This window comes from Pelmatolapia mariae, linkage group LG16_19, assembly GCF_036321145.2.
Source record: "Pelmatolapia mariae isolate MD_Pm_ZW linkage group LG16_19, Pm_UMD_F_2, whole genome shotgun sequence".
NCBI lineage: Eukaryota > Metazoa > Chordata > Actinopteri > Cichliformes > Cichlidae > Pelmatolapia > Pelmatolapia mariae.
The window spans coordinates 52,822,798-52,837,276 of NC_086241.1; the positions used below are offsets into that span (position 1 = coordinate 52,822,798).

The window sequence follows — 14,479 nt, forward strand, 5'->3', positions numbered from 1 at the left end:
AATTATCTAGATAACCTTACGAAGTTAAACTAACTGACTTTAATATTTTCAGTAACTTAGTTAAAGTTACAGTCATGATTTTAAAGGTCTTGCATTACTGGATATGATAATTGCATCTATGTTGAAGCACTCACAAGTGAGCATCACACTTGTGTTATCTTCAGCAACCATATACTTGTATATAATTAAAGGCAGAAAAGAGAGAAAGCTAACCAGTTCCCTCATTAAAGCAACCAGTAAATCTTGGCTAGCCGTGTTATAGAGGGATTAACAGCACAGTTGGAATCCTTTTTTAATGAATCAGGTTGCATGGCTGAACTGATCCCAGAATATAGATAAAGCATCCCACTTTATGCCAAGTGTGCACTTCTACAAGAACTGCATATTTGATGAAGTACGCAACCAGTGATCATGTTTTTGTCAAAAAGGATAGTTTATGGTCCAGTACTCTTTATCTGTAGTCGTCCAGATGTTCCATTCTGTCTCTGTTATGAAGCAAGAAAATGTGTTTGAGGGAAATCACCAATGTTTGAGTCACGGACACATTTACTGACTGGTAAATAACGGACAATCATTATGTCAGAGCTTCATTTTTCTGTAAGTGCTTCTCTAGTTTTAAGATTTTTGTGGAATTTATATTATAAAGATTATTACTATGTTTTTTTCCTCATATATTTTAGTTACCAACAACAAAATCCCACGAAGCAACACGCTGACCACAATACCAGTGATTTCTCAAACTACTCTTGTTTTCAAAAATATACAATTAAGCTAATAGCTTCCTCTACTCCCTCCACTTTCCGAGCCCTTGATTCATTGGTCAGACCAATCCATCTTTAGAAGTGAATTAAACTACACTTTTGTGAAGTTTTGTGGCCGAATCTTAGCTTTTGTTAAATAAATAATGACATGATGTAATATGTCATGTGTTGTTGTTCTTCTGAGGGTATTTTTATTATGTCCTAATAGCTGGGATGGGCTCCAACCAAACCACTAACCTGAATTGGATAAGTGGAAGAAAAGTGGTTGTAAATGGATGGACTGATGTCCTGATATGAAAACTTTGAAACTGAGGTTGTACTTTTGATCCACCACAGTTTTTAAAAGGAATTATACATCAAGCAAATATTTCACACATAATGAGAACAGAAAACACTTACCACTCCTCATTTCAAATAACATTAACTTAGAGCACCAGGACAAGGACAAAAATGGTCATCATTTTATAGTTTTACCATCAACACTGCTTTAGTCTCTCTTAGCATTGAGATCTCAAGTCCATTTTTCTCCACAGGAGGCGCAGTTTTTTAAATGGCTATAATATTTCCTAAAATACCTACTTATATACCTACCTATATACAATATATAGAAGTAGAAGTAGAGAGAGTAATAAGCCAGGAGTTAAACGATATTCTTTGTTTTGAATTATAAACAAGAACTTTAATTATAGATGTTTTAATTATAAATTCCACAAACATTTTGAAAGACAGAGAATCACATACAGAAAATTCCTGCTTTGAGACGTTTGACCATATTTACTGGTTAATAAATGTGTCTGTGACTCAAATGCTGGTGATATCCCTCAAACTCATTTTTATGACTTCATAACAGTGACAGAGTGGAACGTTTGAACAACTACAGATAAAGAGGACTGGACCATAAAATTCATATTTGATCACTGGTTGCATACTTCATCAGTCACATAGTTGGAAGTGCACACTTGGCATAAAATAGGATGTTTTATTTAAAGTGAGAGAAGGATTCCAACTGCGCTGTTCATCCCGCAATAAGGGTCTCTGAAATACCCTCAGCGAAGTAACACCATATGACGAGGTGGCCGAGTGGTTAAGGCGATGGACTGCTAATCCATTGTGCTCTGCACGCGTGGGTTCGAATCCCATCCTCGTCGGTCTCATTTTAGGGAGGAGATAGCTCAATAGGTTCGCGCAATTATCGAAAGGTCGGGGGTTCAAATCCACCGAACGGCTACCCTGAGGTACGTCTGAGCAAGGTACAATCCCTACACACTGCTCCCTGGGCGCTGGGTTGGTGGCTGCCCACTGGGTGAATGGATTAAATGCAGAGTGTAATTTCCCTACCCTACAGGGGATTAATAAAGTATACAAAAGAAGTTGCCCGTTAATACCCGTAGTTTGTTAGTAATGTTTATGTAAAGTGGTCTAAACGGGACAAGTAAATGTATCCGAATAAATAGTAAGTAATAAAAGTAAGCTCATCAGTTTATTTTCATTCATGTCAGTAACAGCCCACTTCAAGAAAACTGTTATTTACATCTAGTCATGCCTTTGAGTCAACACATATTTCTGCATATCATATTAGCTACAGAAATTGCATCACTTATTAATGGCTGCCATGTAGGCCACAATACTGGGTACCATCTGGGACTCACAAACTGGCTCTTATCAATTTCTTATCAAAACATGACTCAGAGCTTCGGGGTTAGTTCATGCATCCATCTCCTTATCATTTCTGAAAACAATCATAGCCATATTTGTTTACCAGATTTACCAAATTTGGGAGTCTACATTTTGAGATGAGCCGATCGTTAAAATGCTTCTAGATATTTACCTACAAAGCCATCTAATGAAAAAAATGTCATGCGTGATCATTTTGTACGCTGAATTAAGGCCATGAAGATTACTTTCTACAATTTGTGATGTCAAATGACGCATTTGAACATATGACAGGTATCAGGTGCTCTGCTTTGCCCGTACAGAACCCATTAGACCTGTCTGCAATTCATCTTCATTACATCGCTCACCATTCATGTCATCTTTTCTTGTCATTTATCAATTCACTTGCACTTTTTAGAGCCATATTTGCAGTTCTATGTTGTTTTTGACATAAGGAAGTGACAGAAATTATTAAAATGGCTCTTTAAGAAAGCAAGTAATTGTTGTGTATTGAAGTTAGAAAGAAATTCAGCAAATGTAGCATCAAATAAAAGGCAGATAAAGTGAGAGTTAAATTTACACTGTGTAAATTTACAGGTATTCTACTCTGATGTTCTGGAAAGAGCTGCAACAGGTTCGCCGCGCTGTTAAAGTGAGAGGCAGGGTAACGCCGCACTCGAGTGCTATCAACAGCACCACTTACAGACGCAATTTACTTTGCATCACAAAGCAATCATGTTTAGAGGGCTAACCCACTAATAAGATAGAAGCACTACAAAGGCCCCAAAATAGAAGCAACAGAGTGAATTCAATTGAGCTGCAACAGCTCTTGTGGAGCTTTTGCTGTTGTGAGTCATAAGTGTTGGTTCTGTGTCTTGATGACGCGGGCGGATGCGTGGGTGACTCTTGGGGAGGGTGGGCGGGTAGATGTAGCAGATGCTGTGCTTGTGTTACCCCAGACCCTTGTCATCCACTCAGTTGCTGCTTCATTCAGTTGCTACGATACTACGTGGAAGATGACACTTGAAGTGAACACGCAAACACAAAAAAGCTGTTACGTTTTTACACATTCTGTGGTTTTTTCTTTGTATGGTAGACACAATTGAAAAGTCTTGCGCACATCAGAGTGGTGTGAAGCCATACTGGGATTGCTTCGCCGTTAGCACTTTACATAATGCTGCCGTGGTCAATATAAATCACACACACACATACAAAAAAAGCAAACACTTGACCTATTCAGTGAAAAGCAAAGCATGATGATGCTATTTGGATGAAACGCTGGAACACTCATGTTTCCACAGGTTGCTCTTTCTCTTGGGTGGATAATGAGGAGCACAGAGTTTGGGAGCTGTTTTGATCATCATGAAGCCCAGTGCACTTTACCTTTGGTATTTCCTGTGGTATTTCCACAGCTGAGCTACAAAAGTGACATTTCTATGCAGAAGTGAAAGCAGCTTCATGGTTTCTAACTGAAAACCAAGTAGTTTTGCAATATTTTGACAAAGAATGCTTTATCCCAGCTGTTCTAGGGCTGAAACTGGACCCTGGATAGGTCGTCAATGCTCACTTTGACTATGGCAAATTTAGAGTCATCAGTTAAACTAACAAGCATGTCTTTGGGCTGTAGGATGAAGCCAGAGTACCTGGAGAGAACCAACTCGAGCAAAGAGAGAATATACAAATCTCAATGTTGTCTCAAAGCACAAATTTCAACTAACATATTCAAAATATATGTAACAATTTAAATAACCGAAAGTCTCTTTTGGATAGATATAGAAAATGTGTCATTTATATGTTATTATATTAATTACTGTATCATTATTTAATATTCAGTGTCAGAGTCTTTGCATGGATATATTAATGTCACATTTCTCTGGAGCCTCAGTGCGTGTATCTTGATCTCAAATGCTAATGGTGTATTTTGAGGTGTGAGCCACGAATGAAGCCATTCCTTGGGAAAGATGCAATGAATGTGCTATTATAAATTCTTTCGCCTGTGACATGTTCTCTGTTACACCTGAGCTGTGAGACTGATGGCTGCAGGCTGGTTTCCCATCACTCCGTTTTGCTTCAGTTCAGCTGTAACTCAGGCACACCCTCCTTTCTGCAATAGCTGTTTGCACATTTGTCAGACAGATTAATCAAAACGAGAAGCCCTGACAACGCTTCTGCTCAAAGTAAAACTCCCATCCAATTCTACAGCCACAAAGCAACCTAAAAGCAGTCCCACAGATCATATTGTTCTTGAAAGTAACAGATGCCTCTGGGCAGCATGAAAAAACATCTGGGACACGTGAGGGATGTTTCTTCTTCCAAAGACAGACTTCTGTAGAGCTTCCAGTCATGTAAAGAGACAGTGACAAAAAGCTTTAGTGGTTAGGGACATGGACAAGACATGCTGACCAGTCAGAATGACAGATGCTCTAACTGTTTGCATGCTTGCTGCTTCGATTCTTCTTGCAGAGCGGAAACTCGGCTGGAGCTGCTTCCCAGTTTGGGGCAATGGGCCAAACTCCAAAGCCACACAGGTCCCAAAAGCTGCAGTTCCTCAAATGACCACTTGAGGCTGAAGGATGAGTCTGTTAAATCAACTAACTTTAAAGTAACAATAAAAAACATTTTGTAGGTATAAAAAGTGCTTTTAATCTCTAAAGTCAGTTTGTTTATATATGTTTGTGCTAAGGTCATAGTGGTCAAAGTCACATGGAAGTACTTCCCAGAAGCGCCGCTTGCATTGTGCAATTTGTTCACAGCAAATCATTCGTGCACAGCGCAAGCCAAAGTGTTGTTGTTGTGAGACGGGGGCTTTATAGTGACCTATTTTTAGAGGTGTTGCTGCTTTGAGAGGCAGGTGCCAGAGAATGTGGTGCTTACATCTGTAAATGTACTGTGTACTAACGGAGGGGGGGATTTAATTCATTTCAGTATTAGGTAAAGCAATTAAGCAATAAATCACCAAAAAAATTGCCAGTAACAATATTTTACATAGTATATGCTGCTGCGCTCACTTCTGCAACTGGAAATGAGTCATTTTGTGTGAATATTGAGTTAAATCTGAGTCATTTTTAGTAAGTACAGGTTGTTTGCATAGGTGTGAATGCACATATATGTGGATGTCCTCCTTTACGTCTAATCATTCATTACACAGGAAGAAGGAGTAGGATCATATAGGTTTATAGTTCTCCCTACTTCTTTGTAAGTATAACACTTGAGCTGATATACTGGGTATATTTTTTTTTTTTGTTTAGTTTACAAAGTATGGAATGTGTTTAATTCTTTGAATTGTTCAAAATAACTTTATCTATCTATTGAGAATTACATTTGGGAGATTTTCTGTGGCCAGTTTCTTAGGTTTACCTCACCAGTACAGGTTGGAGCCCCATTTTTCTTCAGAACTTTCTTAAATTATTTGTTGCACAGAGTCAACAAGATCCTGGAATATTCCTCAGAGATTTTTAGAGATTTTCTACCACATCCCAGAGGTGCTCTGTTGGACTGGAATCTGGTGACTGTGGAGGCCATTGAGGACAGTGATCTCATTGTTATATTTATGAAATCAGTTTCAGATGATTCGAGCTTTGCGGCACAGCCTGCAATCCTGCTGGAAACAGTCGTCAGAAAATGTGTACACTGTAATATCATAAAGGGATGGACATGGTCAGCAACACTCGGGTAGGCTGTGGTGTTTTATATTAACACCTGTGTTGCTCAGCTGGTACTTCGGTGCCCAGAGTGTGCCAAGAAAATATCCTCCACACCATTACATCACAAACAGCCTAAACCGTTGATACAAGGCAGGATGGAGCCATGCTTTCATGTCGTTCATGTCAGTTTCTTAACCGACCATCTGAACGTCACAGCAGAACTGGTTTTCTCTTTTTTTACACTATTAAACCCTGCAGATGATTATGTGGGCAAGTCCCAGTAGATCAGCAGTTCCTAAAATTGATTGATTCTCTATTGATGCTCAGTTTGACCTTCAGCAGGTCATCGTAACCATGTCTATGTATCTTAATTCATTGAGTTGATGCCATGTGATTGGCTGATTGGATATATGCTTCCTGAGCAAGTTGAACAGGTGTGCCAAATAAAATATCCATTAACTGTATCTTAGTCTGCTTTACATAATAACAATCAAGCAACTGAGAATCATATTCTAATGATTGGTCTGCTAATGTATGATTAATTTAGTTATTCCTGACTCAGTTGAGTCAGGAATAACACACTTGAGGTGTGGTCTGTAGTCTGATAGGGTGCTGATTGTGCTGTCTGATGTCTGAAATATAGAATTCATGTATGACAGGATTTATAAGAACAGTAACCTCTAAGTAAAGACGCACGTCTCTGGCGTGAAACTCCAAGTTTGGGTTTGTTCTGTCAAGTTTAATCACTGTTGACATTTCTAAGGAACTTTTTGCAGCTGCTCATTCAAAAGTGCATGAGCCCGCTTTGAAATTCTTCTAACAAGTGTCGTAGTGATGAAAATGTGTCAATGTCACTTTGAACTAAAGGCCTTTATTTATAGGTTTAGAAGAGCCTCATTTTGACACTGAGACCTATTAATTGAGCTCTCCACAGACATCTCCCTGTATCTAAAATAGGTAGGAAGTCCATCGTGGAGGTGAAGAGGGACAAAGTAGGCCAAGGACTCTCACAGAAAATAGACTGCGACTCACTGAGGGGCCGGATCATCCCGAGAAAGAACAGGAAATGGGAAAGAATGTGGGTTAACAATAATTGTGGAAAATCACATGAGTACAGACACTCCACTGGAGTAATCAAGTGAAGAGATTTAGTCAGATTTAGTAGGTATGATGTGATATTACATGCACTTAAACTTTATCTAACATTATCTACATGAGGGCTAGAGTTAGACTGCATCAGTAAAGGAAAGCAAGTAAATAGAGCTATCCACATCATTTACAGAAGTTATGAAGTTAAGACACTTAAATCTGAGGATTTTGATATTATACTACTTTTTCCATCCAACTACATTTCAGAGAACCTTTGTAACTCCTGTATTTATTTGACAACTGTTAGCATTGTTTTGGTTGAATGTGAGCATTTTGACATTTGACCTCTTTATAAAGTAGTTCTCATTGTTAGAGCCAAATGACCCATTTTTGCACAAGATAAAATTAGCTCTATTTCGACACCATGACACTACTTGCATATGAAAGCATCACTAATAATATATCAATAAAATATTCTGTATTGGGCAACAATAACAGCTGAATCCACAAAACTTAGTTGTGACTTGCAGTGGAATAATTTATAACATACAATGCAAAGTAAGTGGATACCATTCATAAATCTATAGTCTATGAGAATTCCACTGTCTACCTGATATAAATTTATTGTTGAAATATGGATTTAGATCATTTACTTTATCTAGTTAATGTGTGCTTAGTTTCATCTAAATGTATGTTTTGTATACAGAGTTTTTTTTAAGTCCATGATTTTCCTTTGAAGTATAAATTACCTTCTAAACCAAAGAACAAGAAACTTCAAATCTCACTTTGGCACAGTACATGAGGAAATGTATTTTACTTTGTAAGTTACTTTGCACCAGTGCTAAAACTAATAGTAGGCTGCTTCCTTATTGAATTGAAGTTATTGAGTTAGACCTGCCAAACTGTTTCTGAACAAAGAACCATCATGCCTTTGAATAGAGCATCAACTCCTTGGTTTACCTGCACTGCCCTCTTGTGGTAACATCCATCACTGCATGGTAATTTTTTAAAAAATGACACTGTTTCAAAACATCAGCACATTCTTTATTTACAAGTCCTTACATGACAAAAAAAATGGTGATGACAGGCTCAAGACTACATGGAGATACAACGGCGACAAACGCTCAAACTAGAATTTCAAAGCAAATAGAGTAAGTCTGACGACCGGTGACGCAGCTGGTAGTGAATGCGGTGTAAGGGTCATCATTTCAAGTCCAGAGACTTAGTAAATCTATTTAAACTTGCATGTGGCATTTTCCTCAGTGTTCACGTCAAGCATGTGACATGATCTACCGAGACTCAGCTTGGAGCCAGTTCCAGCAAGTCAAAGCAAACTTGAACTCCACACATATGACGACAGGGATGGGCACATTCTTGTTCAGTTCAAACACAAATATCCTAGCAGTATCTTTTCACACAGCAAAACCATACCAAAGAAAATCCCCACTCGTGTCAGCCAACACATGACAGCAACAACAGAGGAGGAGGGACACGTGTGGAAGTATTTTTCTTGCCACAACTTTCTTCTTCTTTTTTAAATAAAAAACCTAACACTTGTGAATGTCACACACATACACACAGCTGGTTAACAGGCTGTATGCTTGGGAGTCTTAATATAAAAGCTGAGAACAAAGGGCACATTTAGGACAAACGGAGGGCAGGATGGATGAAACAAACCCATGGCACTTTGAATAAACAAGGGGATAAAATTAGGCATCTGAACCGGTAAGGCGTGGACTGATCTAAATAGACTTTATCTGTAAACTCTGCACGATGTAAAAGCTCTCTTACACATAAGCTTAGTCTCTTCCTAAAGTAAAATCACCTGTTTAATATTACATTATAAACATTATACAGATGGTTTTCCCTACCAATTAGTCATACTGCACACAGGCAAAATTGTTAAGAGTCTTAGTTGTACAAGCTTGCATCTGTTGTTGGCTTTACTGGAAATACAACTCAGGATGGGGGCATATTTCCCTCTATTGTCCTCTTTATTATCAATGTAATCTCTCCCCTTTCAGTTGTAAAATCATTGACTATGGATCTGGATATTACTCTGAAACTAAAGGGCAGAAGTGTAGTGGATCGAGCAACACAACAGTACATGATGCTGTGCGTTTCCACAGACTCAGTACTGAAATGCACACATCAACAGCAAATATCCTAAATGATTTTTATGATACACCTGCAGTACTTCCCTGCATATGCACTACAGCTGTTTCATCTGTACATACACGTTTTCAAGTATGCGAGAGGACTTCTTGACATAGCTAAAACAGGTTTATTTGCATCTCTTTAGTGAAAGAACTGAAAACAAAACTAAGAAAGACGGGCAGTACCCTCTTCAAAGCGAGGGGCATTCCACAATTTAGGTCCAAAAACGAAATGATAATGGTTTTAATGTCAGCCTCCACCGGTGACCTATTATAAAAACAAAAGCAAATCAGATTTATATGACCGGATGATTGGTCATCATTGGCATCAAGTCTGTTGAGTCTGTTCGAAAATAAAACTAAGAAATTTTAGAGAGAAACACACTGAAAGTGTTTTGTGACGCAGTGCTTAAACTGACTGTTACCAAGAGTTGGCTGTTCCCCTTCACAATGCACCCGCACTGGTTTTAAGTGTCTGGGACAAAGTGTTTTTGTTCTATCTCTGGCAGACAGCTATTGCCTTGGGTCTGAGGAGCGAGGTTGTGGATCCACGGGTGCATTATCCACAGGCAAAGGCCTAAAAATCACGAGGAAAAGAGAAAAAAGCAACTAAGAAAAAACAGTTACCTAACACTTGTGGTCAAAGGTTTAATTTCTTTTTTTTTTTCTTTTAAAACAGGAACTACAAAAACTGAGTCTCTCCCCTGACTTACATGGAGCAGCAGGATTGGGTATTTCTTATTAACATCATCGCACTACTTTCTTTTCACAGAGGCAGCATCTTCATCCTTCAGGACAAACTTTTTCCTCAGAGCTTCTGAAATCAGCGAGGCAGAGTCCTCCTCCCTGAGGGAAGTGCAGCCTCTGTTGTACCTGCATCACAACACCAAAACCATTAAATTCATGACTACAAACCTGAGAACTCTGAGGCTTTCTGCACATCAACATCTCCTACCTGTCTTTGCTCATCTTCATGCGGTTCATGTCCTTCAGGATGTCCATAACATCAGCAAAACTGGTGGACTTTGATAGCGACACTGTATCCTCCTCTGCCTCCCGGAAGTCCATGCTAGGCCTGTCCAAATCAAAGGTAGCTGATGCTGTCATAGAAACAGGGGGCAGAGGGTCAGGGACCAGCTCTGAAACCACAGAGACGGCATCTTTCTCATCTTCCTCTTCCTCCGGTTCTTCTTCCTCTGTGACGTCGCTGATGACAAAGGAAGCAGCCGCCGTGGGAGCCGGCTGGTAGGACGCCGTCTCAAAAGGCGCCATGGAAAAGCTCATGCTTGTGTCATCGGGCGAGAGCAGATCTGGGGTGAGGGGGTTAGAGCCTGAAAGAAAACAGAGAAATGGTCTGTGCAGCAGTTGTTTAGTTTGTGCCTCTCAGCAATGTCCCACATACACAACTGCACATTTCAAACTGAGCCATGTCTGATTATTTCCTTTGAATCTAATATAAAGTCAAAGTATAAACATAAACAAGCATAAAGCGTTTTAAGCACTGCTTCTACGCCTTATTGTCCTAATTATTCATAGTTCACGTAATCCCCTATGTGTGAGCTCCCTCCAATGCTCACACACTACAGCTGTGCCCAAAATCACTTCATCAGGCAGTTGGAAATTTTAAATAATTGTCTAAGTACTTAAATATCAGTTCCAAAGAGCCACTTTTAGCCAGATCTAATAATTTGTTAAAGGGGCCAATTTAATAACAAAGGTAAACATGTATACAGCTTCTTAGTTTTGGTTTCTATAGCCCATTTCCCCATTAATGACATTAAGCTGGAGGTGTGATCAGACTCTAGTGGAATGGTTTGCCTGATAAATGAAGACTTCCATTTTTTATTTATCATAAATCAGAATCAAGGTCAGAATCCATTTATTTGAATTATAATACAACACAAAGAATACAATGCAAATGAATAGAGCTCCTATTAAATGGGTAACTCTCAGAGATTATCTTTACTCACTGACCTACAAACTGATGCCAAGATATCTTAGTACCAAAGAGCCATGCAAAATCAGGGCTGCTGACTTGGCAACAAAGGAAACACAGTCATGGGAAAAGTATCTCTGTCACAGGCTTAATAAAGCAATCTTAAAGCTGCAATCCTCTGCGGACCTCATTTAACCAGACTGCCAGTTTCCACCCACCACAGCGCTATGGTTGATATAGCAACAGCTGACAACACCTTACCCGTGTGGTAGCAAATCTCTGGTTGTGTTACCTGAATCACTTGCCACAATTTTAGCGATCTGCGCTCGAAGTCTGCTGAGCTCATCCTGCAGTGCTGTAGTACGGTTCAGTGCAGTCACGCCGGGCTTCTTCAGCCCCTCCATCCTTTTGCCCTCACGGCGAAAATTGGGCACAGATGAATTCCTGTGAAGCACCAGGAGCGGTGTGGGTCGCCATTCGTGTTTCAGAGGACGTGTGTCACTTCTGAAAACAGAAGAGCAAGTGTTTACTGTCACAAAACAACAGATTTAAAGTGTTGAGTCTGTTTATCTCCCCAGGGTACAAATGTCTCTTTCCTTTTAACAACTCCCCAGAAGAGATCTTTGTCAAGAGCTCATCAGATAGAGGTGTCTATTGTGAAACATTGGCACTGTAATTAATCCGACCTTTTTCAAATTTCATGAATAAAAGGACAAAAAAAACCACCAAGATGAAGCAACACCTGTCTAGTACAGGAAAATAGGACAATATATCAGTTTCCTAAGTTGGAAAATAAGTGTCTGGTTTAATGCTGTTGAGAAGAATTATCCCGGCACTACTCCATAACCTCCATGTTAGCCTTTCTATTCGCTTCAGTCTAGACTCACCTCACTCTGGCATATGTCTCCTCTTCATCTGCAACAATCCAGGCTATGTCTGCCAAGGTAGGAACCATAGGCCCGTCCATTGGACGAAGAGAAGGCAGACCTGGTAGCTCCTAATGCACAAAGACATTAATGTATACAGCAGCGGGGGTTTTTTTTATATATAAAAAGGACAGAATAATTAGGAGAATACAGTATTTTTCATATACCTGGAAACATGCCCTTTGAGGAGGTTTAAGTGGAAGAGTGGAACCTATTCTTCTCACAACACTGCGCGTGGATCCATGAGGCTTATTTTGCCAGATGGGTATAACTTCCTGCAAACAATAAAAACACATAAGTTTTTTTTTTTCTTGCTGGATTTGTTTTCCTGAACAATCCGTGTGTGTAAAAGACTCTTTAAAACTTACCGTTTCTGCTTCCATGTTAATTGTGGATCAGTCTCATTCGTCTCGTCAGGAAGTTGCACACCAAAGTTTGGTGCTGGGAGTGTCTGAAGACAAAGTATTTCAGTAAACAGATGTCATGTGAGAGAGACTGCCAGTTATCGGGACTGAAAATGACTTATTATTTAAGAGCAACAGGAAAAATCTGAACACATGGTTACTTCACAAGAACTAATACTCTCCCATAAATTTGATTTTGCTTGTTTTAGTAAAATATGATATAAAGCAGTTGTGAATATCGATGACTTGTTACTTAGTAGTAATGCAGGGCGATTCGTGTTACTTACCAAACTTACCATACTTTCCAAACACATCAGAAATCGCCATAAAAGGCTCAAATACACAGTTAAGTTATCAGCACTCATTTGATTGTGGCTTTTTTGAGAAATTTCTTTTTAGAAAACGAGTCGTAAACAGGTGTTATAAACTGTCACGCCTCGGGAGCTAGTCAGAGCTGGTACAGCTTAATCACACTCCATCGTCTATCTGGTAAACAACAAATTAAACAAATAACGGAGTAAGAATCGTGAATGCTAAAATAGCTAGGTAGCTAAAACCGGTAATTTTATTAATGAAAACGATGCATGCTACTTTGTCTGACGTTAGCCTGGATGAAAGCAGGTGCAAAGCGGTGGAAAGATAACATTTAGTCCTGTGATTTGTGAACAGCTTGGCTGAGTTTGTCATTAGCCGGGTAGCTAACCTAAAAAATGGTCCCAAACACAGGCACCGTCACCTAGCTTTAGCAGCACCAAAAACGGCCCCCTGCTTCACCCCTCAAATGTAAAATTCACCAACATATCTCAGCATGTTTCGTACAACTTAACAGAATTCAGCACAAAGTGGAAAACTGTGATTTACCGTTGATTATAAATGATTACAATCCCGACGATGAAGTGGAAGCGGCAGCTTCTCCTCTTCGTCTTTCAGATTGTTGTCGTTCAGCAGGCCGGAAACCTGTGCCTCTCTGTCCTGCGATCTGATTGGCTGCAGCTTCACGATCTTCCTTTCCTTGCAGGATTGGTTCGAGAGCACCTCCTACAGGTGGAAGTGAGCAGTGCTTACAAATAAATCCACCAATATCTTTTACCAAAAACCACGAGCTGTTATTGTTGTCAAACTATGTTCAGTATATTGCTGTCTTGAGCCCAACCCTCAACACCACATGACCTACTTTTAAGAATAGTAGAATTATAATTTGAGGGGTCTTGATGCATTCTCAATCATCCAGGAAAGTAAATCTCCAAAAGTTGATTCTGTTCATCTGGACGTAGCGTTTTGTGGGAGAAACGTTTCGTCACTCATCCAAGTGACTTCTTCAGGGGAAACCTGCAGTCAGCTGAGACTGAAGAAGTCACTTGGATGAGTGACGAAACGTTTCTCCCACAAAACGCTACGTCCAGATGAACAGAATCAACTTTTGGAGATATAATTTGAGGGGTTAAAGTCTTGCAGGTGTTTAATGCTATTTACTACAAAAGTCTGATTATTTGTTGTTGATTATGGATTGCACAATGCAATGATATAAGTGGCCAAAAAGTACTTCTCAGTATAAGGTAGTGTATTTCAACATCCCGTATTCATTTATGTTTAAAACCCAATGCAATTAAGAATTTAGACATGATTAAAATAACCTGCTGATGTTCAAGCCAAACATCAGAATGGGGAAGAAAAAAAGATGTTTTAAGTGACATGAACATAGGATGGATGTTTGTGCCAAAAGTTTGAACTGCTGATCTGGGTGGTGGGGGTTCCTACACAACCATATATATATATATATATATACACATATATATATATAACAGTAGCTCAAACAACCACTGGTTACAACCAAAGTATGCAGATGAACATCTCCAAAAGCACTAAACCTTGAAGCAAATGTGCTGAAGCAGTAGAAGACCACAGCTGGC

The 14,479-nt window shown here is 39.4% G+C and overlaps 1 protein-coding gene and 1 non-coding gene across 2 annotated transcripts; one reads left to right on the forward strand and one right to left on the reverse strand.

The window, feature by feature from the left end:
- The first annotated feature begins 1,827 nt into the window (after positions 1-1,827).
- Positions 1,828-1,909, forward strand: trnas-gcu (transfer RNA serine (anticodon GCU)). The gene has a single exon. It is a non-coding gene; the product is annotated as a tRNA-Ser (tRNA).
- A 6,260-nt stretch (positions 1,910-8,169) lies between these two features.
- On the reverse strand, positions 8,170-13,560 carry mtfr1l (mitochondrial fission regulator 1-like). The gene is made up of 8 exons (XM_063499575.1): positions 13,431-13,560; positions 12,534-12,616; positions 12,333-12,440; positions 12,127-12,236; positions 11,532-11,743; positions 10,259-10,634; positions 10,017-10,176; positions 8,170-9,880 (listed from the first exon to the last, which is right to left on the reverse strand). The coding sequence occupies exons 2-7, from the start codon at positions 12,546-12,548 to the stop codon at positions 10,059-10,061; spliced, it is 939 nt and encodes a 312-aa protein (XP_063355645.1). The 5' UTR covers positions 12,549-12,616; positions 13,431-13,560; the 3' UTR covers positions 8,170-9,880; positions 10,017-10,058.
- Between the last annotated feature and the right edge of the window lie 919 nt (positions 13,561-14,479).